The 26,062-nt window shown below is 31.5% G+C and overlaps 1 protein-coding gene across 1 annotated transcript in view; it reads right to left on the reverse strand.

Moving 5' to 3' along the window:
* Nucleotides 1-26,062, reverse strand: part of LOC134692339 (uncharacterized) — a 44,936-nt gene that overhangs the window by 325 nt on the left and 18,549 nt on the right. Inside the window, exons 16-36 of the mRNA XM_063552794.1 lie at nt 25,332-25,495; nt 24,151-24,318; nt 23,474-23,729; nt 22,573-22,736; nt 22,202-22,378; nt 20,992-21,244; nt 20,355-20,518; nt 19,745-19,918; nt 12,900-13,152; nt 11,381-11,550; nt 10,848-11,024; nt 10,259-10,514; nt 9,516-9,676; nt 7,742-7,915; nt 7,120-7,329; nt 6,411-6,453; nt 5,892-6,055; nt 5,343-5,504; nt 1,971-2,229; nt 1,181-1,350; nt 355-528 (exon numbers count right to left, since the gene is read on the reverse strand). Coding sequence (XP_063408864.1) covers nt 355-528; nt 1,181-1,350; nt 1,971-2,229; nt 5,343-5,504; nt 5,892-6,055; nt 6,411-6,453; nt 7,120-7,329; nt 7,742-7,915; nt 9,516-9,676; nt 10,259-10,514; nt 10,848-11,024; nt 11,381-11,550; nt 12,900-13,152; nt 19,745-19,918; nt 20,355-20,518; nt 20,992-21,244; nt 22,202-22,378; nt 22,573-22,736; nt 23,474-23,729; nt 24,151-24,318; nt 25,332-25,495 — 3,893 coding nt within the window. The remainder of the gene's footprint in view (nt 1-354; nt 529-1,180; nt 1,351-1,970; nt 2,230-5,342; nt 5,505-5,891; nt 6,056-6,410; nt 6,454-7,119; nt 7,330-7,741; nt 7,916-9,515; nt 9,677-10,258; nt 10,515-10,847; nt 11,025-11,380; nt 11,551-12,899; nt 13,153-19,744; nt 19,919-20,354; nt 20,519-20,991; nt 21,245-22,201; nt 22,379-22,572; nt 22,737-23,473; nt 23,730-24,150; nt 24,319-25,331; nt 25,496-26,062) is intronic.

Raw genomic sequence — 26,062 nt, forward strand, 5'->3', positions numbered from 1 at the left:
CTGATTTTCCATCATTTTTATTTTAATATGAAGAAATTGAAAAAAGGATGAAACTGAATTTCTATGGTGTTTAAATTTCAGACATAATATGGTTTATACAAGAGTGAGTAAAACTTGTGGTGATTCATTTTTGATAGTATGCCAAAAAAATCTTTTCATCTAAAATAAGGGAAAAGTTCTTTTCATAAAAACACTGACATACAAAAATAAGCTACCATTCAGAATGCAGTCTGCATTTTAACATGGTCTTTAAAAATTGATTTTATTCTCCACTTTTTGAAATGATAATTTTGATTTACAAACTTTGAATTATTGCATGTTTGATTATACAAAACGGGACCGTTTTTGACTTACTGTTAACCCAGCCATCTTGAGATCCTTGGTAGTCTCCCATTGTATGATCACAGCGTGGTTTGTTTTGGTAAAGAGCTATTTCAGTTTCTTCCAATAACTTGGCAATCTGCCAGGAGTTCAGTGTGGCATCATCTGCAAGGCCTCGAGATGTCTTCCATTGCTCCTTTATAAAACCTGAAAATGATATTAGAAAAACTGATAGGTTAGCAACTAAATTACATTCAAAAGTTTACAAATGATTGCATAAAATAAAATTCAGAATGGAAATGGGGAATATGTCAAAGAGATAACAATCTGACCTAAGAGCAGACAACAGCAGAAGGCCACCAATGGATCTCTGTTTCCTTCCAGTCTCAAAAAAGGAGAAAATACTCTTCCTTAAATGTTGAGGCCTAAAGGTTCTTCGCCCAACATAAGATTCCAAACATTAACAATATCATAAAACTATTATGACACATCATTTTAAGGCCTTGTCATGCTGGCCCTTAAATCTACTGCTATTTTCCCAAAAAAATATAACATGTGAAGAACCCATTATATATATGCTTTAACCAAAAAGGAAGCATAAAGATGAGGGGCAGGAGGACCTTTTTCAAGACGTGTGGATTGGGCCTTAATTTTTGTAGGAATTCAGGATTGGTCCTTTATTTTCACAGGATTTTAGTATTTATACCAATTGTGACTCAGAAATTAATGATTAATTTTTGGAGATCCCGGGAAAGATTACTTCATTTTTCCGGAATTAGGGAAGACAACCCCTCCTACTGCCCCTCTGATGTGACTGACATCGAATGCATATCAATAAAAATGATGTAAGTAAACTTACCAACTTCAGCATATCCATAACCCCACTCTGGAAGACATGATGATCTTGGTAGTTCTACACTATCCATTACTGTAAGGCTGTATTCACATGGTGCACCATTGGTAGTACACACCTCAAACATAACAGATACTCTGTACAGATTCTGCTCCGGTAAATCATCTATTGTGTACCTGGATAGAGAAAAATAATCATAACATTTATCCTGAGTAAAAGTATCTTAAAGTCATCCTTTACAAATTAATCCTGTAAGAGTGGTTTCTATAGCTACCAATACATATGTATATTACAAATTGTTTTGATAACTTTTTAAAGATTAAAAATTGTCCAGAAACAAGAAAATTGTAAATAAATGACTGGTTTCTCTCGTAAAATCTAAAATCACAAAGGAATAGGTTCTGTAAGAGTCTTTCTAATTTGTCTGCATTTCAAAATTTGCCTGTTGTTTCGAGATAACAGCGGTTTAAAGCTGAAGTGTTAGAAATAGGAATAAAAGTGTTCTTGTCAGCTCATCTTATAAAGCTTCAACATTTACTGCCTGTATAGGCCAAAAGTAGGAATTGGTGAAGTCCAAAAAATCATCAAGATTTCAACAACATCTAGGTCTAGACAATATAAAAAACTGGATTCAACAAATCAAATTATCAATCAGATCAATAATTTGTTATAAAAACATAATGTTATAAGACCTTTTTTCCAATTGAGATTTTATCAGTTTTCATGGATTTCCGTGGAAAATCAAAATTTTTGCCACTGTACTTGGTTTGAATTAAGCCTTTGAAAAAATACATACTTGAGTCTAAATACTCCTTTAATCCACAAATAATCCTCCTGTCCAAAGGTATAGTCTCTCAACATAAATTGTTCCTTGTAATTCTCCAAACTAATCTCCATGTACTGTGTACAGCCATCCAAATTTAGTGAGAAATCAAATGTATGGTTTCCCAAAAATGGTACGGAAACACAGCATCTAACATCTGTACATACATCAGATATATAACATGAAGTACCGCTAGATAACATGGGCAAGTTGTTTATGGTTGAACCACAAGCTGAAACAAAAAACATCAGATATATAACATGAAGTACAGCTAGATAACATGGGCAAGTTGTTAATGGTTGAACCACAAGCTGAAACAAAAAATATCAGATATATAACATGAAGTACCGCTAGATAACATGGGCAAGTTGTTAATGGTTGAACCACAAGCTGAAACAAAAAATATCAGATATATAACATGAAGTACAGCTAGATAACATGGGCAAGTTGTTAATGGTTGAACCACAAGCTGAAACAAAAAATATCAGATATATAACATGAAGTACCGCTAGATAACATGGGCAAGTTGTTTATGGTTGAACCACAAGCTGAAACAAAATATTTATTAGTGACTTATTATATAAAAGTTCAGTCAAAATAAAGAAAAAAAAACATTTAAGAATTTAATACATATACAATGATTAAGTGATTAATTTTTTTATTAACATGGGCACATATATGTTATGCAATTCAGCACAAGATAATGTAGATTACCTTAAGGTAGATTGATGGTATACCGCCATCTTGGATTGTACAATCACAGTACAAAATCGGACTAGTTGTTTGCCTTAATCTGCAAATTTGGAGACAGATTTGCAATTTAATTGTTAGAAGTTTTTTCTATTTATAGAAAACTTGTTAATTAATTGTATTATACAAAATATTTTAACAAATATCATTTTCTTTGGTTTTAAAATCATTTTTTTCAAAGGAGCCATTTAAGGGGAGATAACTCTTTTAGTACAAAATTTATACTGGGCTAAAAGGGAAATTTTTTATATTTACTTGTAGCAAGAAAACAAGTTTGGTGACACCATGTTTTCTTTTTATTTTCTTAAAATATATAATGAAACCTTTCTTCTCACAATTTATTTCAAAATTCTATCTCATAGATTTTTTTTTTTATGCACACTAATGTGTTTTTTCATGAACAAACTAACCAAATTTTGGCAATTTTCAACGACTCATAAATTTTTGAAAAGAGCATAGTAAAATCTTCATTTTGACAAATTATAAAAAAATTCTGTCTCAAAAAATATATACTGGTGATCTACCTTAACTGACATATACAAAAGGATAGATTCCATATTCATTTTGAGCTAGAACTTCTTGGTGTTTAACCACAATAATGCTAAATTCTGTCAATAATAATGGAAAATGCAGATAACTTAAGACAAATATGATAATCTTTTAAATATAAATACAGTTTTCTTCAATTCCATATGAATTCAAGTGAAAGTTATTTTCAATAAAGAGATATGAAATAGTTGCTAATGAGGCAACTATCCATTATGATCAAATAACTAAGATGTGAACAAACATACAGGTCTATATTTTTTTTAAGTATCTTTGAAAGATACATTTGTACTGTGTAGTGACTTGCTTGTTAACCAAAATTTTAAATTTTAAACAAACCAGTAAAAGAGATTGTTTTATACAATGCATTCTCATTTTGCTGGTAATCATTCTACCTATCTCCCCATCCCCCTTCTCTAATCTCAAAATCAGATGACTTCACTACTTATTATAAGATATTTTGTCCTAAAAGATCTTATCATATTGCCAATCAACAAAAGTGAATTCAACTACTGGTTAGGCCAGACTTTTTTTATTATCTGTTTAACGAGATCCGCCGACTCCACATTGTCCGATTTCAGAATAAAAATAAAAGTAGTGCTTCCTACTTTTATTTTTATTTTTTCCGCCGACTGTAACGAAATCCTTAAAAAAAAAAAGTACGAGTTCGGGTCTGCGATTATTAATTTATCTCTTGTCACATGGTCAAACAAAACGGCGACTTCCGGGAAGGGACCGTTTTTTTACATTAAACTTTAAGTCCGATCACTAGAGAGAAGTTCGTGTTCACTCAAATTTGTTAAGTGTAATAGAGATGAGGCAATCGGGGTCATGTTGTCCAATGAGTTACCGGAAGATGTTGGCATCAGCCGCATTATAACCAACGAGGCAGATGTTGAACCTGACATGCCGGTCAACGTTTTGGATAGTCCAAATAATTATGACGTCTTGAAAGGCTATTATAATTTTTTTCTTTGACGCCGTACACCGAAGTAAGGCGTCAAAGAAAAAACTTATAATAGCCTTTCAAGACGTCATAATTATTTGGACTACGTTTTGGAAGAGTTTGGGTTTATATTTTTCCTTTGAAGTAGTATCGTAGTATGCATATTAAAATATTATCAAAGATATCAATTAAAATCAATAATGCTTTTTGAATTTTGTGTATGGATGGGACCAAATCATTTGAAAAAACACTTTTTTTATTCACGTTCACCCCCTTTCACTTTCGCACCCTACAGGAGGGGGAGGACAGGGGGGTACCCTTCTCCCACCCCATTTCTCCTTTCTCCTACTCCTTTCTCCCATTAGAATAAAACATCTCCTTTTGATACATTTTGTGATATTTTTTCTTGAAATATTAGATCATTTTTTAAAAGGAGAGATATTTTATTTTTTCTCCTTTCTTCAACTTTTTCTCCTTTCTCCCAGCCTTCCTCTCCTTTCTCTCACCCTCTTTCTCCTTTCTCCTACCCCCTTTCTCCCTGTCTCCCTTACCCCTGTCCTCCCCGTCCTACAGTACACGTTTGCACCCTACACCGGAATAAAACTTAGGAAACTCAAGCTGGTAGCCCAGACCTAGTCCAAATAATTATGACGTCTGGCAAGGCTATTTTATTATTTTTCTGGGACGCCTTCCTACGACGTTGTAGGAAGGCGTCCCAGAAAAAAATTTAAAATAGCCTTGCCAAACGTCATAATTATTTGGACTAGCCCAGACCAAATTATTCCTAAATGATGTTTGTATTTTGAACTAAATTTTATCAAAATTTTAGTAGCCCAGCTCCCAATCTAGAGGTCTGTTTTCTTCCATTGTTCTAGTATTTTGATAAATTCTTAAAAAAAAAAAAAAAAAAAAAAAAAAGGTCACTTAGATTGGTTTTATTTTTATTTTTAGTGTCGACTGGACCAATTTTGCACTTTTTTTTTTTTTTTATTTCGTCCCCTCGACCCTATTTTTTTACAAATTTTCTCGTTAAACAGATAATAAAAAAAGTCTGGCCTTACAATCAAACAAGATGAAATTGTAAACAAGGGAGTAAAACTTACTGTCATTCCATCCATTAGCTATAAAGGGTGACATCTCATAGTCACATGTGTTTTTCAGATACCAAGCAATGTCCAGTTCATCATAGAGTCGTACGAGGTTGGTTTCAGTCATGGCATCCTTGTCAATGCTGTTACTAGTAGCCCATAATGTCAGAGAGAAGCCTAAAATAAAATTAAATCATGTCTGCGTCCTATAAAAAGCATATTTGAAAATTATCTGATGTGACCAGAGTGGGAAGCTTTGTAATATAAAATAGCCACTAGTCATAGAAATCATTCAAATTACCTAAAACTATTGACAAACCAAAAAAAATGTGGCATCATTTTTTTTAAATTTTTGAGCTTAGTAATAATCAACTGTTAGTTGGTGACTTTTTATTTTTTTTTATTTTCTAAATTACAATCACACAGCTCATTTTAAAAATATTAATTAACAAATATAATGTGTACAAAGTCATTCAAAAATTAACTAGGTATTACAAATTCCTTTCCAATTTCATTTTACTAATAACTTACTTCTAAATATATATGTATCATATCATTTCATACCTGCGTTCTGATATGCCATCTGTGAAGCACATATTTGCTTTTTAAACCTTGCATATTCCAGTACAGACTGGGTCCAAGCACAACTACCATACCTCTCCCAGCAGGATGATATCTCCAAGGATACCAGATATACTCCTTCACTCCATAGATCATATACATTGTACCTTAAGTAACATTCATTCGATTATTAAAATTCTTGTTTCCATTTTTTTCAGTTTAGTGTTAACCTGGTTCTGATTGAGCAGATTCTCAAAGGAAGTTGTAAAATTATTATTTAACATACCATATCTCCTTATTTATATATTCATTCTTTAAAATCAAAACATGAAAACAAATAGTTTTAAAAAAAATCCCCCCAATAATCTTCTAAAATCATTTATTTATTATCAGAATTCCTTTAAATTGAATGCTTTCTTTCCTATTCATCAGTGATAGAATATAAGAATATACATCAATAAAAGCAGATTTCCTTTAACCATGAGACAACAACCTATATTCAATAAACCATCTACATCTCACCTTATGCGTATTGTCTTTACTAAACTGAATTCATGCCATGTATCTGGAAGAAAATAAGTAAACAAGTATCAAAATCTATAGACTATGCTTTAGATGCAATAAACCAATTCTGGTTTGTTGCATTTCCGTCAAAACTTTTTGTTTTAGTGAACATCATTTGTGTGATAGGGGCATTGTCACATCCTTCTCATGTTGAGCAATCACTTGAAAAAAATATGATGGTATATTGCATGAATTATTCAGCAAATAAAATTCTTATAATTGATAATGAGCCCTGCTGTCATTAGGGAACTGTGATATTGAATACCTACGAAACAACATTATTTCTAGTTTATCCTGCATAATGACCATCATGAAGAAACTTGATGAACTGTAATAGTGCAGGGATACAGGTGATCCCCTCTTTCTGGAAAATGACACCATAAAGGCACACATAATTGACAAACCAGTGAAGGATATAGCTCAAACGAGGTCTATCATTTCTGAAGGCTTGAATTAACCTAAATCTTTTAAAAAAATTAGTCGGATTTTAAAATTGATTATTCCAATAGTTTTAGAAACAAAATTTGAATTCATAAAAGGTATTTTTGAAATTAATTCATTGATTAATTAACACCTTAAACAAGCTAAAAGAAAAGATGGGGAAATATTTATCAATAACAATACTAAACTTAAAATGTGTGTCTTATTCTATTCACAAAAAACATACCAAACTTGAAGTCATGTAGAGGAATATAGAATTTGAGTTTTTCTATTCCAATGTATATCTTTCTCTCGCAGTCATCTATCTCAAAGAATACTTCAAAAGTCTTGCTTATAAAATCTTCGTCTAAACAACAGCTGACAGCAGCACAGTCTGACTTCAGCCAACATGTCATTGGATTGGTAGATATAGCTACTACATCTGTGTCATTACAATCTGAAATCAAATTGTTTCTTCATATGCAAACATGCAAAGCATCAGTCCAAAGATGCTTTTTTTTGTTCACTCATTTTTATAATTTTAGACTGATTCTTTAACTCCAGTCATGAGTATTTCAGAATAAAAAGGGCATTGTTTCAAAGCAAATTATATTTCAACAATTTACTTATGCCATGCTAAAATGTTTTACATGTCCAAAATTCCTTGAAAGTGTGAAAATTATTTACTGTACTCTGCAATAAAACAATTGAAACAAAATAAACATACTAAAAATAAGAATTCACACATTTTTGTGCTAAGCATACCCCTACTTGTAATACAAAGTATTAGAAAACAGGATGAAGGTGTCTATCTATAGATGCAAAAAGCGCTTACTCATTATAAAACATCGCTGCCAAAATAAGCTTACCTTTTAACCAGCCATTGATTGGTGAATCATACATAGTAGAAGATCGGCTACATTGTGGTGACTGGAAGTATCTGGTTAGGTCTAAGTTCTGTAGAAGTTCTGAGATGTAATAAGCTGGGTACACTTGAGTTGTATCAATAGATCTCTCCCTACTCCACTGATCCAGTGAAAAATCTGAAATCAAATATCACATGTATTTACATTTTTATTTAATATACAAAATTCAAACTTTATCACTTATTATTGAAACTTAAATGAACTGAAAAAATTAGAATAGCAAAATACCAAACTCTGAGGAACATTCAAAATAGAAAGTTCCTAATCAAATGGTAAGATCAAAAGCTCAACCACATAAAACCAAATGGCTAACAACAGTCATATTTCTTACCTGGTACAGGCATGTTTTTATGTTGAAAATGGTGAATTAAATTTAATTTTATAGGTAACAAAACCTCTTATTTTTCTTATACTTTTAAATTACATATTTATAAGAAAAGAATCTATGTCTCTAATTTGCCCAGTTAGTAAATTTTTAGTAAGTTATTGTGACTTAAAAGTAGATAAAACATGGGAATCAAATCAAATTTGAGTATAAAATAATGCTAAAAATGATCCTGATCAAACCATGCCTTTATCCAGAAACAAATAGGTAAGAGTCAGAATCCTCATACAAACTAAGTCATTCATCCATTCTTTATCAATAAATACATGGATGTGTGATATACATCAATGAGAAATCAACAAAACAACACAAAATAACAGAAAAAAAAACAAGTGAAACTGTGAGCTACTGCTCACTGATGATACCCCCGTCGCAAGTGGATAATGTTAATAGTGTAAAAATATGTAAGTGTTCGGTAAACAGGAAGTTGTCGAGTGATGAATCTGAAATTGCATCACACGGTATAGCTGACTTATATAAAGCCTGATACCAAATTTCAGGTAGTGTAGTTCCTGAGAAAAATGTGACGAAAAATATTCATGGGACGGACGGACTGACTGACAGACTGACGGACTGATGGACTGAAGGATTGATGGACTGACGGAAGGACAGACAGAGGTAAAACAGTATACCCCCCTTTTTTTCAAAGCGGGGGTATAATTAACACAATTTCATTGAGCCTCAACATAAATTATTTTTGTGTTACTCAAAACAATTACCTGACATCAGAGTATCAATTGAGAATTTTTTCAATAGTTCTCTGCAAAAGTAGAAGTTTTCCGCAACATTTTATATCCTTATAATTTTTATATAATTTCATATTGGAAAATACATTAATATGATTGGTCAAGATGACTTCCGATAGTTATTCTTGATAATGTTTATTTTTCAATAGACGACGTTGACCGAACTTCTTTTCGTAACCAATGAAAACAAGATGGTGGCAATAATAAAACAATTTGGATCAATGTTATTTTCTCCATTTGCCTTAATTGTTAAATTAATTAATAAACATTCATGCACCGAGGTCTATTCAATGAGTTTTATATACAATATATGTGATAGAGGTTACGAGTGTGGAAAAATAAATTTGTTATCTCCAATTTTAAAGAATTATAAGGATTCAACGCCTTTTTAAAGGAATTTATTGGTGTATAAACTCGTCTGATTCACTCACAAACATATAAAAGTCCAGTTTATACACCTATAATCCTATCATATCTATTAAATCCAGATATATAGAATCTAGAAGAGGGTCTTTTAAGTCCAACTCTTAAGAATTATCAGTATCTCAAAGGCAGACTGGTATATCATGCAATAAATTATTTTTACCTTTCACCCTATATGTATCATCCCATGTACATTTCTTTTTAGGGAACTTGACACCCTGAATGATAGTCTCTGTAAATTCACAACTTCCTGTCTCTAAACAGAAGGAAAAGCTTATATCCATCAAGAAAGCTCCCTCGCCTAGGAAATTCTCTATTTTGTATCTGAAAATGAAACAAGAAACCTGTTTCACTATCCTACAATTTTTTTTCTTAACTAAACATATTAGTTTATACATGTACCAATAATGTTTAGTTTAGAAAATGTCAGGTTTGCACTATTTTAAGATTGCCCTCATATCTTGTAGCGTTTCTGAATTTCCCTTTAAATGCATTAACAAAATTACCTATTGCTTCTTTTTTTAAAACATAAAATTCAAAATTCTGGTTACTATTATTTTTACATTTTCCATAGAGGTTTACATTAATTTTTCTCTTTATGTTTTGAATGAAAAGACCAAAAATACTCATTCAAATCATGGGAACTTGTAGTTCAATTTGCTTTAAAAATGCTTAAAAGCGTGACCAAATATCTCCTTACTCATTTACTGGGTTTTTTTTTCTTGTAAAAGGGAGATAATTCAGTTCTAAATTTAAAATTCAACTTTTATAGCTACACATCTAAACTAGTCATCAGATAAGTCATTTTGGTCTTCTAGATAATTTAATTTATCTTCAAAATTTGAATATGGAAGGGATATCAAACTTCAGGGCTACAAAAATTCTAGCATTCCTAAGAGTACTTACTCCATTTTTCCAACTCCTATGAGGTTGAAACGTTCAATAGTTCCAAAAGAGTAATCCAGTAATTTGTATTCTCTGTTCATTGATTCCAATCCAACAGTTATGTCCTGGTAACAATGGTTTATGTTGATACGGAAGTTCATCGTCTTGTTTGTTAGTGGAATGGTGATACAGCAGTCCAGACCAGTACATGTATCCATGGAAACAGTACAGACAACTCCTGGTGATAAAACAGGAACAGAAACAGGCATTCCACAATCTGAAAATCATTGAAATATATTTTTTGGGTCAAATACAAGTTGAAATTCAAATTAGAGTTTTCTAAAGCTATATTTAGATGGGATAAGCAAATTAATATTGTTTTCAAAATACATTACCAAAAAATTGCTTTATGCTTTGTCTTTGTAAACATGTGAATGAATTGAAATGTGTGCAAGAATTATATAAGCACATGACTTATTTCATTAAAACAAATATGTACAATGCCTCCATCGGACAAACCTGTCAACAATTATGATATAAATACACCTAACACACAGGAGTACATTTGACGGAACTCAAACTATACCACAGAACTAATACAAAACCTTACCATTCTTAACACCTCCCACATTTCCAGAGTACATACTACCCTGTTGATCACATGACGGTTCATACAGATAAGATGCTATGCCAGAGTCAGACATTAACTTGGATGTTTCTGATCCCCTTAGAGGTTCTGTCTTGGTCACACTGTTGTCTGTCAGCCATGTTGCCAATCCTTGGAATCCTAAGAAAAGAAAATCAAAATGTTATAATTGGTCTTATAAGATCTTGTCTATATAACATAATTTCAGATGTAAGCTAAGATAATTAATAAGGATTTTAAAATTTCAAAATTTAAGTTATTTCCTTCATAATAAAACAATATAGGCCTCTGATTTGCATTTTCAAGGGAAAATCTGATTAAAAATATCAACTTCAATGAAAACGGTATTCTCTGGAGAGTTGTCAGCCCTTTTCACCAGAAACAGCATGCATAAGTCTAGCTTCTGATACTTGTCAAAAAAGCCAAATACCCTTATTTTTACTTTTGTACAGTCATCCAACTTATGTAAAAGTTTTCAACAAAATACTTTTTTTTACCTGAATCTAGTCCTGAATTCCAGTCACATGACAATTTTGGAAGTCTGTATTTGTCAAAGATAACTATATCAACACCACAGGGTGTTGTTTCTGTATCTGACTCACGACAAATCTGAAGTTTCATGTCAATCAAATAATCACCCTCCATCTCCAAATCTCTAACTGTAAATCTGTTTAAAAATTAATTTCAATTTCATCATGTGAAGGTTTATGATATGATTTTAAAGATACAGTATGTTTTTAGCAATAAACAGCTCTTCTTATTTATGGAAAATGAATATTTTTTATTGAAGCTGTCAACTTAAATATGCTCCAAGTTTTTCTATGAATATTGCAGTGTGTGTGTTTATTCTACATTGAGTAGGGTTGAGATCTAATTAAACATGATTACCCAACCCCATTTTTGTACCTGTCCCAAGTCAGGTGCCTCTGGCCTTTGTTAGCCTTGTATGATTTATAATTTTTAGTATTTTTTAGTGTGATGTCTATTTTCACTGGACTAGTACACATCTTTGTTCAGGGGCCAGCTTAAGCACGCCTCTGAGTACAGGATTGCTGTGTTTAATACCCATTGGTGTCTTGTGTTGATTTCTGCTCTTCTGTATTAGGTTATTGTCTCTTTGACATATTCTCTGTTTCCATTCTCAAATGTATCCTTCAAACAGAAGTTCCTCTACAAACTTTGTTATCAACATTGCTATAATATCTGTTCCTATTGGAACACATATTCTTTACCCATTATTCCCTTATGAATAAATTTACAATGGAAATAATATTCCTGAATATTTCTTCCATATGGAACTAATATTATCATTTAACTCAAATTGCATGCATGACAAGATTTGAAAGCGATAGCCTTAATTTTGTGAGGATAAGTCAAAACATTTTTTTTTTCATAACAAAAATCAAACATTGAGAGACAATAATTCGAACTTATTTGCAATCATATGCCTTCAATTATGTTGTAAACTCTGTTAGAGATGATTATTATTGAAAAACAAAGAAAGTTGCCGGAATTAAAAAAAAAATTTTAATTATCAGAATCATTCGTGTTTTGGGGCCGAAGTTTACCTATTGTCACCTTGTAATAAACAATCAACAAAGAAGCATAGATATTGAGCACATGTTTAACATGTACAATCAGATAATAGTTTATTTGGTGACAGATCCATGCGCATTGTGATCACCAGATTTTTACGAGGAGGGTCACGCTAAGGTCACTTTGCATATGGAAAATATGTCAGTGAATTACTTCCTGGAAGCAAGCAATTAAAAAAAAGTAAACTTCTTCTAATTGTGGACAAGTTAAAGAATTTTCTTCAGAAAAAAGTATATGTACATAAGTTTATTAATGAAAACAATGTTATAAAAAACATATGCATGTATTTCTTTAAATTTGAGGTTTCATATGACTTTAACATCCAGTGACAATAATTTCACACAAATTCAGGACAAGAACACAATGTTAAATTGAGATAAGTTTTACTTTACAAGGTATTATTACAAAGGATATACTTACTCCATTCTAACATATCCAAACAACCAAACTTCAGTCAGCTGACCCCATTCATAATCAAATAACAGTGTATTGAATGTTAGTTTGTCTATTCCAACGCTTAGTTTGAACAGACATGGGTCAAACTTCACAAATGTCTCAAAACTTTTGCCGATTCTGGTGTCTGACAAACAACAGTAGACAGTGGTACAATCACTGCCAACATTGCATACAGCGCCTGATATAGTGGGAAGGGTTGCCATAGTCTGTCCACATGCTGTCAATATAAAAAGACAAAATTAGACTCCAAAATGTATGTATATGATTATGAACATATGATAATAAGCAGGCTTATTTTGTGTTAAACTGTAAACTGTGAATTTTTATGAGAGGTTTATTTTTGAGAAGTATAATTTAGGGTTTATTTGGCCCTGTAAATTCACCAAAAATAAAACCTTGTATGATATCATTACTAATCACAATTCTTAGGCATCAGAAGAAAAGCATTCAGACAATGAGAATATTACCAAAGCCTTGAGCGCACAATATAATTTGACAGTGACATCAATAGGTTAGATTTTTCAGACTCCCCATAGAGCAAAACAAGTAATTGTTGCCAGTGAACAGATAACACTAAGTGGACTAACTGTTTAACTATTCTTTTTGGCGAACAGTTGTGCAGTGTATTATTTCTAAGAATGTACAAGAAAAATAAATAGTCAAGATTTTTTTGATTTTTCTGAAATGGTTATCATTTTTGGATGAAAACCCCCCAAAAAGGATATATTTCAAACTTTAACTGCAATGTTCAATTATCAAAGTATAACAGTCATTCCCAAAAAATGGGTACAATTCGAATGTAGACACTGTTAAAAAATAAATTTCACTTGAGCAGAGAGAGAGTGCTGTTTTCTTCTGTGTCTATATCTAGTCTGTCATTTTTTAAATTTTTACTTACACCATTTTAGTTGTTTTCAAGTTTTAGCATTTTTTGTTAGACAAGGTAAGTATGAACGTATCGGAGGTTAGTGTTGTATAAAGTCATCTTAAAAATTGCATTAGAGAAAAATACAAAATTTAAATCAAGGCTCATGTGAAATGGGAAACATTTACCACCATAGCACACTGGTTTATACGTATTATTCTGTATATATTGAAAGCAAATACCAACTTTAAGGTCTGAATTAATATAGCGTTTAAAAAATAATTCAAATTAGTAGTTTTCACAACTTATTTAGTAATGAATTTAAACTAATGAAATGTTATGCTGTATAATATTTTAGTTTCATAATACAGCTTTCCAGGAAAAACCCTATTATATATGTTTTGAATCACTTGTATGTATTTTTTATGCTTGTATTAATCCACACCCCCATCTTTGTTACGGAGGTTAATATCAAACCAGTATCTAAATGCTGATACATAGTAACACTTAACTCTTTAATGAAAGCTTTTCTAAACAATTTATTGACATTACAAACTAAAAAACTGTTTTCAATCAAATTATATGTTTCTTTTAGTCAAATGGATTTGTACTTGTCAAAATCTCCGTAACGATTCATGAACTTTCACTCAAAAATATTTTTTACCTAAACCGAATAATGTTCAACTTGATTTTATTAGCTCTATACAGATGCTGCCATCTTCCTTCACACTATAATGTATATATTATACTCAACTATGAAGTTTTGGAGTCAAATAATTTCATTTCGAAAATTTCTATCCTCCGTAACGACATTTAAAACCTCCATAATGGACAATTCAAGTTCTTACCAACATCAAACATATAAATGACTGTAAATATTGGAATTAAATGACAAACAAGACAACAGAAGTACACATTTTTCTTAGTAAATCCTTATCGAAGAAGAGTAAAGTCCTGTTAGAGAAAAAAACCTTTTTCCCTTAAATTTCTATCCTCTGTAACGTAAATCAATGATGTCGTCTATGATTGACATCACCTTTTGATATTTATTAGTGATAATTGATGGACTGATTTGGTATCTATAATAATGTACAAGAATTTCTATTGGTATGATCGTGTTTACATGCTTGTTTAGAATTTTTTTTATTTGCATAACCTCCGTTACATTGATGGGTCCTAAATAATCTTGAAAATGTTTGCTATAAACCGCTGTTAAAGTTATGATTGTAGTCGTAATTACGCAAGTTGTGTTGTAGACTATTTTAAATCTAAGAAATGGCTGATATAACGTTTATTAAACGTTATAATGTTGCTCACATAATAGGGAAAAAACAAGTTAACCTACCTTTCTCAAAACAACATTTTTTTTCTCAAAATCGGTATTTTGTTTGTCTGTTTCCTTTATAATAAATGCTGTCTGCTACAAAAATGACTTTCGGCAGTGTCAGCAGCCGCTGATACTGATAAAAAAGTCTGACAACTTAACTGTAAATAACTGCGTCACGGAGGTTATTTAAACGGAGGTTAGTTTTATTTACATTATACATGGAAATATGTAACAATATTGTTGAGTTGCTTTCTCAAAACTGATTATTGAGAAGCTTTTCAATGAAATATTCATCATTTTGATTTGTTCTTGGTTAGTGCGTTCCAGAATACGCGTTCCAGAATACTGCGTCACGGAGGTTATTTAAACGGAAGTTAGTTTTATTTACATTATACATGGAAATATGTAACAATATTGTTGAGTTGCTTTCTCAAAACTGATTATTGAGAAGCTTTTCAATGAAATATTCATCATTTTGATTTGTTCTTGGTTAGTGCGTTCCAGAATACGCGTTCCAGAATACTGCGTCACGGAGGTTATTTAAACGGAAGTTAGTTTTATTTACATTATACATGGAAATATGTAACAATATTGTTGAGTTGCTTTCTCAAAACTGATTATTGAAAAGCTTTTCAATGAAATATTCATCATTTTGATTTGTTCTTGGTTAGTGCGTTCCAGAATACGCGTTTATATGTAGGTTTGATTCTTATATGCGACAATCGAAAAAAAGAGAAAAAGAAGATTTTTTTTGATTTTTCGTTTCATTACAATAAAAGTTAAAGGCAGGATTTTAAAATTTAATGTATCAACTTTGCTTAAAGTCACTTTGGGCATGATTTCCAATCAGATAAATATGTTTTGACTGTACCTAAAGATACGTTACGGTAGGTTATATGTTTATCGGCGACATTGGTTGTGATTGTAGTCGTAATTACGCAAGTTGTGTTGTAGACTATTTTAAATCTAAGAAATGGCTGATATAACGTTTATTAAACGTTATTATGTTGCTCACATAATAGGGAAAAAACAAGTTAACCTACCTTTCTCAAAACAACATTTTTTTTCTCAAAATCGGTATTTTGTTTGTCTGTTTCCTTTATAATAAATGCTGTCTGCTACAAAAATGACTTTCGGCAGTGTCAGCAGCCGCTGATACTGATAAAAAAGTCTGACAACTTAACTGTAAATAACTGCGTCACGGAGGTTATTTAAACGGAGGTTAGTTTTATTTACATTATACATGGAAATATGTAACAATATTGTTGAGTTGCTTTCTCAAAACTGATTATTGAGAAGCTTTTCAATGAAATATTCATCATTTTGATTTGTTCTTGGTTAGTGCGTTCCAGAATACGCGTTTGTATGTAGGTTTGATTCTTATATGCGACAATCGAAAAAAAGAGAAAAAGAAGATTTTTTTTGATTTTTCGTTTCATTACAATAAAAGTTAAAGGCAGGATTTTAAAATTTAATGTATCAACTTTGCTTAAAGTCACTTTGGGCATGATTTCCAATCAGATAAATATGTTTTGACTGTACCTAAAGATACGTTACGGTAGGTTATATGTTTATCGGCGACATTGGTTGTGATTGTAGTCGTAATTACGCAAGTTGTGTTGTAGACTATTTTAAATCTAAGAAATGGCTGATATAACGTTTATTAAACGTTATAATGTTGCTCACATAATAGGGAAAAAACAAGTTAACCTACCTTTCTCAAAACAACATTTTTTTTCTCAAAATCGGTATTTTGTTTGTCTGTTTCCTTTATAATAAATGCTGTCTGCTACAAAAATGACTTTCGGCAGTGTCAGCAGCCGCTGATACTGATAAAAAAGTCTGACAACTTAACTGTAAATAACTGCGTCACGGAGGTTATTTAAACGGAGGTTAGTTTTATTTACATTATACATGGAAATATGTAACAATATTGTTGAGTTGCTTTCTCAAAACTGATTATTGAGAAGCTTTTCAATGAAATATTCATCATTTTGATTTGTTCTTGGTTAGTGCGTTCCAGAATACGCGTTCCAGAATACTGCGTCACGGAGGTTATTTAAACGGAAGTTAGTTTTATTTACATTATACATGGAAATATGTAACAATATTGTTGAGTTGCTTTCTCAAAACTGATTATTGAGAAGCTTTTCAATGAAATATTCATCATTTTGATTTGTTCTTGGTTAGTGCGTTCCAGAATACGCGTTCCAGAATACTGCGTCACGGAGGTTATTTAAACGGAAGTTAGTTTTATTTACATTATACATGGAAATATGTAACAATATTGTTGAGTTGCTTTCTCAAAACTGATTATTGAAAAGCTTTTCAATGAAATATTCATCATTTTGATTTGTTCTTGGTTAGTGCGTTCCAGAATACGCGTTTATATGTAGGTTTGATTCTTATATGCGACAATCGAAAAAAAGAGAAAAAGAAGATTTTTTTTGATTTTTCGTTTCATTACAATAAAAGTTAAAGGCAGGATTTTAAAATTTAATGTATCAACTTTGCTTAAAGTCACTTTGGGCATGATTTCCAATCAGATAAATATGTTTTGACTGTACCTAAAGATACGTTACGGTAGGTTATATGTTTATCGGCGACATTGGTTGTGATTGTAGTCGTAATTACGCAAGTTGTGTTGTAGACTATTTTAAATCTAAGAAATGGCTGATATAACGTTTATTAAACGTTATTATGTTGCTCACATAATAGGGAAAAAACAAGTTAACCTACCTTTCTCAAAACAACATTTTTTTTCTCAAAATCGGTATTTTGTTTGTCTGTTTCCTTTATAATAAATGCTGTCTGCTACAAAAATGACTTTCGGCAGTGTCAGCAGCCGCTGATACTGATAAAAAAGTCTGACAACTTAACTGTAAATAACTGCGTCACGGAGGTTATTTAAACGGAGGTTAGTTTTATTTACATTATACATGGAAATATGTAACAATATTGTTGAGTTGCTTTCTCAAAACTGATTATTGAGAAGCTTTTCAATGAAATATTCATCATTTTGATTTGTTCTTGGTTAGTGCGTTCCAGAATACGCGTTTGTATGTAGGTTTGATTCTTATATGCGACAATCGAAAAAAAGAGAAAAAGAAGATTTTTTTTGATTTTTCGTTTCATTACAATAAAAGTTAAAGGCAGGATTTTAAAATTTAATGTATCAACTTTGCTTAAAGTCACTTTGGGCATGATTTCCAATCAGATAAATATGTTTTGACTGTACCTAAAGATACGTTACGGTAGGTTATATGTTTATCGGCGACATTGGTTGTGATTGTAGTCGTAATTACGCAAGTTGTGTTGTAGACTATTTTAAATCTAAGAAATGGCTGATATAACGTTTATTAAACGTTATAATGTTGCTCACATAATAGGGAAAAAACAAGTTAACCTACCTTTCTCAAAACAACATTTTTTTTCTCAAAATCGGTATTTTGTTTGTCTGTTTCCTTTATAATAAATGCTGTCTGCTACAAAAATGACTTTCGGCAGTGTCAGCAGCCGCTGATACTGATAAAAAAGTCTGACAACTTAACTGTAAATAACTGCGTCACGGAGGTTATTTAAACGGAGGTTAGTTTTATTTACATTATACATGGAAATATGTAACAATATTGTTGAGTTGCTTTCTCAAAACTGATTATTGAGAAGCTTTTCAATGAAATATTCATCATTTTGATTTGTTCTTGGTTAGTGCGTTCCAGAATACGCGTTTATATGTAGGTTTGATTCTTATATGCGACAATCGAAAAAAAGAGAAAAAGAAGATTTTTTTTGATTTTTAGTTTCATTACAATAAAAGTTAAAGGCAGGATTTTAAAATTTGATGTATCAACTTTGCTTAAAGTCACTTTGGGCATGATTTCCAATCAGATAAATATGTTTTGACTGTACCTAAAGATATGTTACGGTAGGTTATATGTTTATCGGCGACATTGGTTTAATGGGTAAATCAAAGTGTATATTATAACTTTTGATTCTAAAATATTTTTGTGGATAAAAATCAATATAGTGTCAAATAAAAAGTGCAAATCTAATCATGATTTAGATGAAATAAAGTATTTTAATTCACACCGATATTTGGAGTTTTTCTTGGCGACATTTGGAATTCGTGTGATTTCCGTATATTGAATAGAAAATCGCACAAATATATTTACGATTTACATCACAAAAGAATATAATTTTATCTTAGTATACATATTAATCATTTAGAACACGAAAAAGATTATCTGTGACATATGTTAAGCTTGTATTTTGTGGTTATTTGCCGGCGACACTGTAATTTTGTAATTGTACCCATTTTTGGGGAATGACTGACAAAAATTCATCATTTGATTCTAAAAATCAGAGAAATTTGATATATATTTTATTATAGGGGCAATTTTGCCCCAATTTGTACCAATTTTTGCTAGTTAAAAGAAACTCCTTAGCACAGCTTTTGGCAGCATTCTTTGTTAGAATTACAGAAAGCTACATCAAAATATTGATATAAACAGACACAATTACATATTATCCACAAATTACATATTATATATAGCAGGGGAAAAGAAAAATATAAAGGCCAATATAATATTCTATAAGAACTTCTAAAGGACAACTTACAATTAGTCCATCCGTCTGAATGTCCACTGTAAGGAGAAGCAGAACTACTACATTGTGTGTCCATCAAGAAATCTCCAATGGCTAACCTTTCTATCAAGGCAGAAAGTTGATTAGTATCCAGATTATCATTAACATTTATACCTTTCTCATTCAGGAAACCAAGGAATGAAAAATCTGAAACAAAAAAAGATTTATTCATTGACAGGGAATTAAAAACTTCATAACTGAGTAAAAACAATAAAGGTTTTCTCTTGGTAATGGCCCTTCTTTGTCAATTTTTCTTTTTCTACTGTATTACAAAGTATTACAAGTTATCATTAAAAAAAACTTTTTACCTCACTTCGGGATGCAAAACCACACAAGATTTTAAATATTTGGAACTTGTTAAACATTTCTCTTTGTATGAGAAGTCAAATAACTACGTAATTGGCTGTAAATGCTTCAGCCATTTGGTTTGAATATGCTCTTAAACATTTTATAATTTTTTGCTTTTTCAAACATTTGACCTTGAATGTGCTTGATGAAAGTTATACCAGAAGCATGTGTCATGTTCACAGAAATTGAAATCATTTTTTTTTTTAAATACTAAATCATCCATATTTCCACTTACCTGCTTGAACATAATCATTCTTCCAATCACAAGGTGCCTTTGGTAGGGCTGTACTTATCAAGACAGGGACAGTTATTTCACATGATCCATTTGTCTCCATACATATGCTCATCTCTAGGTCAACTATAAACTTTCTTTCTTCCTCAAGGTTTTCAATCTTAAATCTAAAACCAAGAACAAAATTTTGAAACATTTATGCACTGGGAAAATAATTTGTAAATGGTATTGGTCACAAGAACTGATATTTTCTTCATTTTCTTCTTTGCATATTATTTGTATAGGCCAATCTTTTAGATGCTTAAACAATTTAGTCAATGATGAAGGTTCATTAATAAAAAGAAACTTAAAATACAATTTTCTGATACAAAATCATAAGAAAAATCTATCCATTGTACTCCAACAGAATATATTTACTCCATATTCTTCTCTCCTTTTTCCTCTAAGGGATTCTTATCATGGCTTTAACTTTTAAAAGATCAATCTCGTGACATCTATGTGACCTGTCCCTATATAACTAAGACACTACAAATAGGACATTGACTATGAATCCTCATGAAGTACTGGAACAGAATGAAATGTTGAAAAACTGAAACAAACAACTCTTAGACTCTATTTCTCCTCTACTATATGTACTTACTCAAGGCCAATTACTCCATGCAATTTTACATTTTTGACTTCACCATAAGTATATCCAAACAAACTGATGGTAATTTCAAGCTTCTCAATGCCAATGATCATCTTACTGTTACAGGGATCCAGTTTTAACTGTGTGTTAACATTCCTATTGATCCTTGGGAAGCTGCTACAACAGGTGACACCAGTACAAGAGCTGTACAGATGACAGATGGTACCAGATTGCAGCACTGGTAATTCTACAAATTCTTCACAAGCTGAAGACAGAAAAAACAGAAAAATAATTTCTTTACGTTATCTAATACAACCAATGCATGAGGAGGAATGTATTAAACAAAACAGAAGCCATATCTTTTTAATGTTTTGTTGAATAGTTAATAATTTCCCCCACATTGCACATATTTTATCTGTTCAAGGGCATTATAATATTTCAAGGTCATAACTCTTTTAAACAGATAGTACTTCAGCAATAACTTACAATTTATCTGAGACACTGCTTATTTAAAAGCTTTGATATCAATAAATAAATATCTGGCAAGAATTGTACGCATGAGAATTCTAACAGTGCATCTTTCAATTTGGATTCGATCTTCGATAGGAAAACTGACATTCCTAGTCAATTAAGATTGGAGTCGCATGCACTGGATGAGCGGGGTTCGAACTCACAACCTCAGTGTGTACTGGTTAGTGATTACAGTCGTAATTGCTTAGACCAGTTGGCCACAGAGCTCATTAGCGCAACTTTCAATAGAGTATAAGAATACTGTATAATTATCTCTCTTCTGTCCTTCAACATCATTGTATCATAACAATAGTTTGTTCATAGTTTGTTCATATGACAATCATGTGATTAAGAGACTTTATTCTTACCTCTATTCTATCTTTTATCATTGGGATAATATGGTAGAACAGTTTGATCACATGACAATCATGTGATTAACAGACTTTATTCTTACCTCTATTCTATCCTTTATCATTGGGATAGTATGGTATGACAGTTTGATCACATGAAAATCATGTGATTAACAGACTTTATTCTTACCTCCATTCTATCCTTTATCATTGGGATAGTATGGTATGACAGTTTGATCACATGACAATCATGTGATTTACGGACTTTATTCTTACCTCTATTCTATCCTTTATCATTGGGATAGTATGGTATGACAGTTTGATCACATGACAATCATGTGATTTACAGACTTTATTCTTACCTCTGTTCCATCCTTTATCATTGGGATAGTATGGTATGACAGTTTGAACACAAGCATCATCCATCATGTAAGGTGCAAGAGCTGTATCATGCAGCAATTGGGCAATAGTATGGATATCCAGAGGTATAGTATTAGTAGGTACACTCTTCTCATCTAAGTATTCATTCAGACTAAACTCTGAAAAACAATTAATTTTTAATGCATCAGTTGAAAAGTGTGAAATAATTAAGTTTATGAAAAATATTTATGAAATGAACTCTTTTAATGCTAAATGTGAATCTGTTTTTGGCATTGAGTTAATTGTTTGGGGCAAAATAGAGCATATTATTTACCATGGACAGTATGTATGAAAGTTGATCAGATTTACTTACCAGGAATGACAAACTGTGAATCATAATCACATTCGGCTTTTGGTAACCTGTGATCCTGGTATACACTGGTAAACACTTCACACGCCCCTCCTGATTCTAGACAGACTGATATATTCATAGAAACAACATATACTTTGTCTGCTGTTAGATCATCTATCACAAAACTGAAATTAGAAATAATCAAAGCGCTTATTAGCACTGCAGGTAAATATTCTTTTCATTCTGCAATTTGAAAGTAAAATAAAACATTCTATACTCCAACTAGTTGTGTTTATTTCCTAATTATAGTAACACAGCTATATTTTGTGCAATGTCAATTTCATCATGGAACACTTTTTCCAGTCAGGGGTCAATTTTCGGCGCTAAACTGGGCAAGGGCTCAGTAGAGCCTCACCCTTCCCCAATTTCTCAGCCTCATACAAAAAAGTTGATATTTTTCTGACATTGACCTAATATTGCATATATGCATTGTACGAAACAATTAAAGGCAATATTTCTGATTTGGAATCGTCTTCAATAATCATAGTTGAAATTATTTTTAGAACATATAGATTCAAACACATCTACTTTTTTCAGTTGGATATGGAGTGTATGTACTAAAGACAAATATGAGAGGAAACTATATGACATGAGACATTTTCATTTTCACAAATATCCCATTAAATTCTACAATGTTTCCATTAGAGTAATAATCTGAACTGTCCTAAAACAAAGCAAAAAGGAATTTCCTAAAGGTAATATAAAACACAATTCCTCGCTACAATTAATATATATATATAAAACCATGATTCATTCATGTCAAATTTTAACAAAACATACACATTTAAGGTTAATTAAAAATGTGCCCATATTGGCACACTAAAAAAGAATCTAGTTGCTGACTTTTATTTACAATACTTACTCTAGATTAAGAACTTCATTCATGGCATAATGTTGCACTGTACCAAAATTAAAATCTATAAGAGTATAATCCAAGTCAATACCCTCCAGTCCTATATATATTTTGTAGTTACAAGGATCTAGTCTAACATATCCATTAAAGGTCAGGCCGAGGCTGGTAGAATCCACACAACAATTTACAGCTGTACACGATGAGTCGAGGTGACATGTGGTATCGCTACCCAAATTTAACAAGGAACTGACAGGATTAGCACAATCTAAAATACACATCAAGTCTGAATGTTTATAATCATATGGATAATTTGCGTTTATGGCAGACAGATTGCATAAAATTAGTGATATTATGTTCTTGTTTTATCTCTGCTCTTTAAGTTCATATTTCCAACAAGAATGTGTTCATAGTAAGCAGATGCACCACGTTGTAATTAAGGTAAAAACCCTTATAAGGCATTAAAATTAGAAAGATCATATCAGAGGGAACATGTATACTATAAATTTCAAGTTGATTGGACTTCAACTGCATCAAAATTACCTTGACCAAAAACTTTACCCTGAAGCAGGACAGATGGACTAACAGACAGATGAATGAACAAATGGACCCTAAGTGGGGCATAACAACAAAAACTTAAAATACCCTGCAGTTTACTCCATTTATTCTAGACTAATACTATCACTGACCATTTTTCCAGTTATTTCCATCAGCCCCAGTGTAAGGAGCTGCAGTCCTACTACATGGGGTCCTCTTCATGTATTGTGAGATACCAGTCAAGCGTAGAATATCTGACACATGATGTTCATCCAGGGTAGAAATACCTTTGTTAGTCTTATACTGAGTGAGTGAAAAGTCTGAAAAGGAAACAAAACAGTTTGTAGAGTTCTTTTTGAAAGATAGTTTTGGAAAAAATGTCTAAGAGTACATTATATCTGTTTTAACAGTTGCCCAACTCAAAGTTTGTCCATACTGTTTTTATTATTTTATCTAAGTTAAATATATCCAAAAACCCTTTATTTTTTCAATCAATTAAGGTGACCTGTCATCTTTTGAGTTTAATATCATCTTTCATTGTTCTATGATAGTTGATGGTTATCTCATTGACAATCATGCCACTTGTTAGCCTGTATCCCTTTAACTATATAGAAAGCAATCCCTCATTCTTTTCTTTAATTTTCACTTTTCTAAATATCTACCTTTTTGTAAAAAATATTTTTCCACATACACACTTTTTTGGAAAGTTTGTCTATATCACATATATCATAAACAGTTCTACATTGCTGATTAGCTTTTAGAATCTTTTAATTTATGGAACACTTGTTGTTCATCATGTTTTAAAACTACTCATTTGTATGGTCCAACCATATGAGAATAGACGCCTATGGTTTAAGGGAGTTCGCTTCTCAATTTCAAAGTAATTAACTTTTCAAAACACTAGTTTAAATAGATAGGGGATTAATAGGGGGATCCAAAGAGCAAAACAAATATATAGGTCACCATGCTTTTTTTCAAAATATTAGCCATTAAAATTTTGGCAGAGGAAAATATTCTCTCTTGACTTTTCATAGCTTTATCATTGACAAGTTGAAGTTCTCAAAAACTGTTATAAGTAATTAAAATTTTATAAGACTTCTATAGATGGCTTATAATTATACATGTAAAAGATTTACAAAAAGAAAAATGGGGGTCACCGGGCAAATTTTTTCAAGGCATTCAAATGGGTAAAACCAGAGGATTCCGAAAATCTAACATAAAATCTAAAACATGACAAGCCAGCTTCCTTCAATACTTATATGGTCTGGGTCATATATAAAGCAATCCCTTCAGCTGAATTTATGCAACTGAAAACATTTTTTTTAATACCTACCATTTTGTAGGAACTTCTTATCCCAGTCACACACTTTCTTTGGTAGCCTGACTTTATCAAAGATATTGTAAACAGTTCCACATGGCTGGTTAGCTTCCCAACATAAACTCAGTTTCATAGAAATCAGGAATGCAGGCTCAGCATACAAGTCATGGAGAACAAAACTAAAAAAATATAATAAAGCTAATTTATCAAAAACCATATGTCCCATATATTTTTTTCTAATATTTTAGACTTCTTTGACATCTCATTGTCTTTAACATCAGTATAAATTTATTTCCAATCAACCAAAGGATACTTAAGTCATTACTCAGAACCCATTGATTTAGACAAACAGATGGAAAAAGTGATTGCTATATTTCTATACCTTTTTCAGGAAGCATAATGAGAAATGGTATGATTTCCAATTAGACAACTATCCATCTTAAATCTGTAAGCAACTATAGGTCATCGTATGTTGCACAAGCTTCTATCAATTCTTTACACATTTTAAGAAGTGACATTCTTGTGAATTTTAGTGAAATCATAAAAAAAAAAGTTTCAGCATGCACACCTCCAATATATGTCAAATGTCCATACAGCCAGCAAAGTGAAAACTTTCTAGCATTCAAACTGTAGGAAGAGTTTTCTGGAATGACTATATACTGATAATGGGACAGAAGCACAGATGGAAGAAAAGACTGAAGGGAAGACAGAAAGAGAGATAGATTGAAGGATAGGGGTCAAACTTT

The sequence above is a fragment of the Mytilus trossulus genome, chromosome 12 (genome assembly GCF_036588685.1).
Source record: "Mytilus trossulus isolate FHL-02 chromosome 12, PNRI_Mtr1.1.1.hap1, whole genome shotgun sequence".
In the NCBI taxonomy this organism is placed as follows: Eukaryota; Metazoa; Mollusca; class Bivalvia; order Mytilida; family Mytilidae; genus Mytilus; species Mytilus trossulus.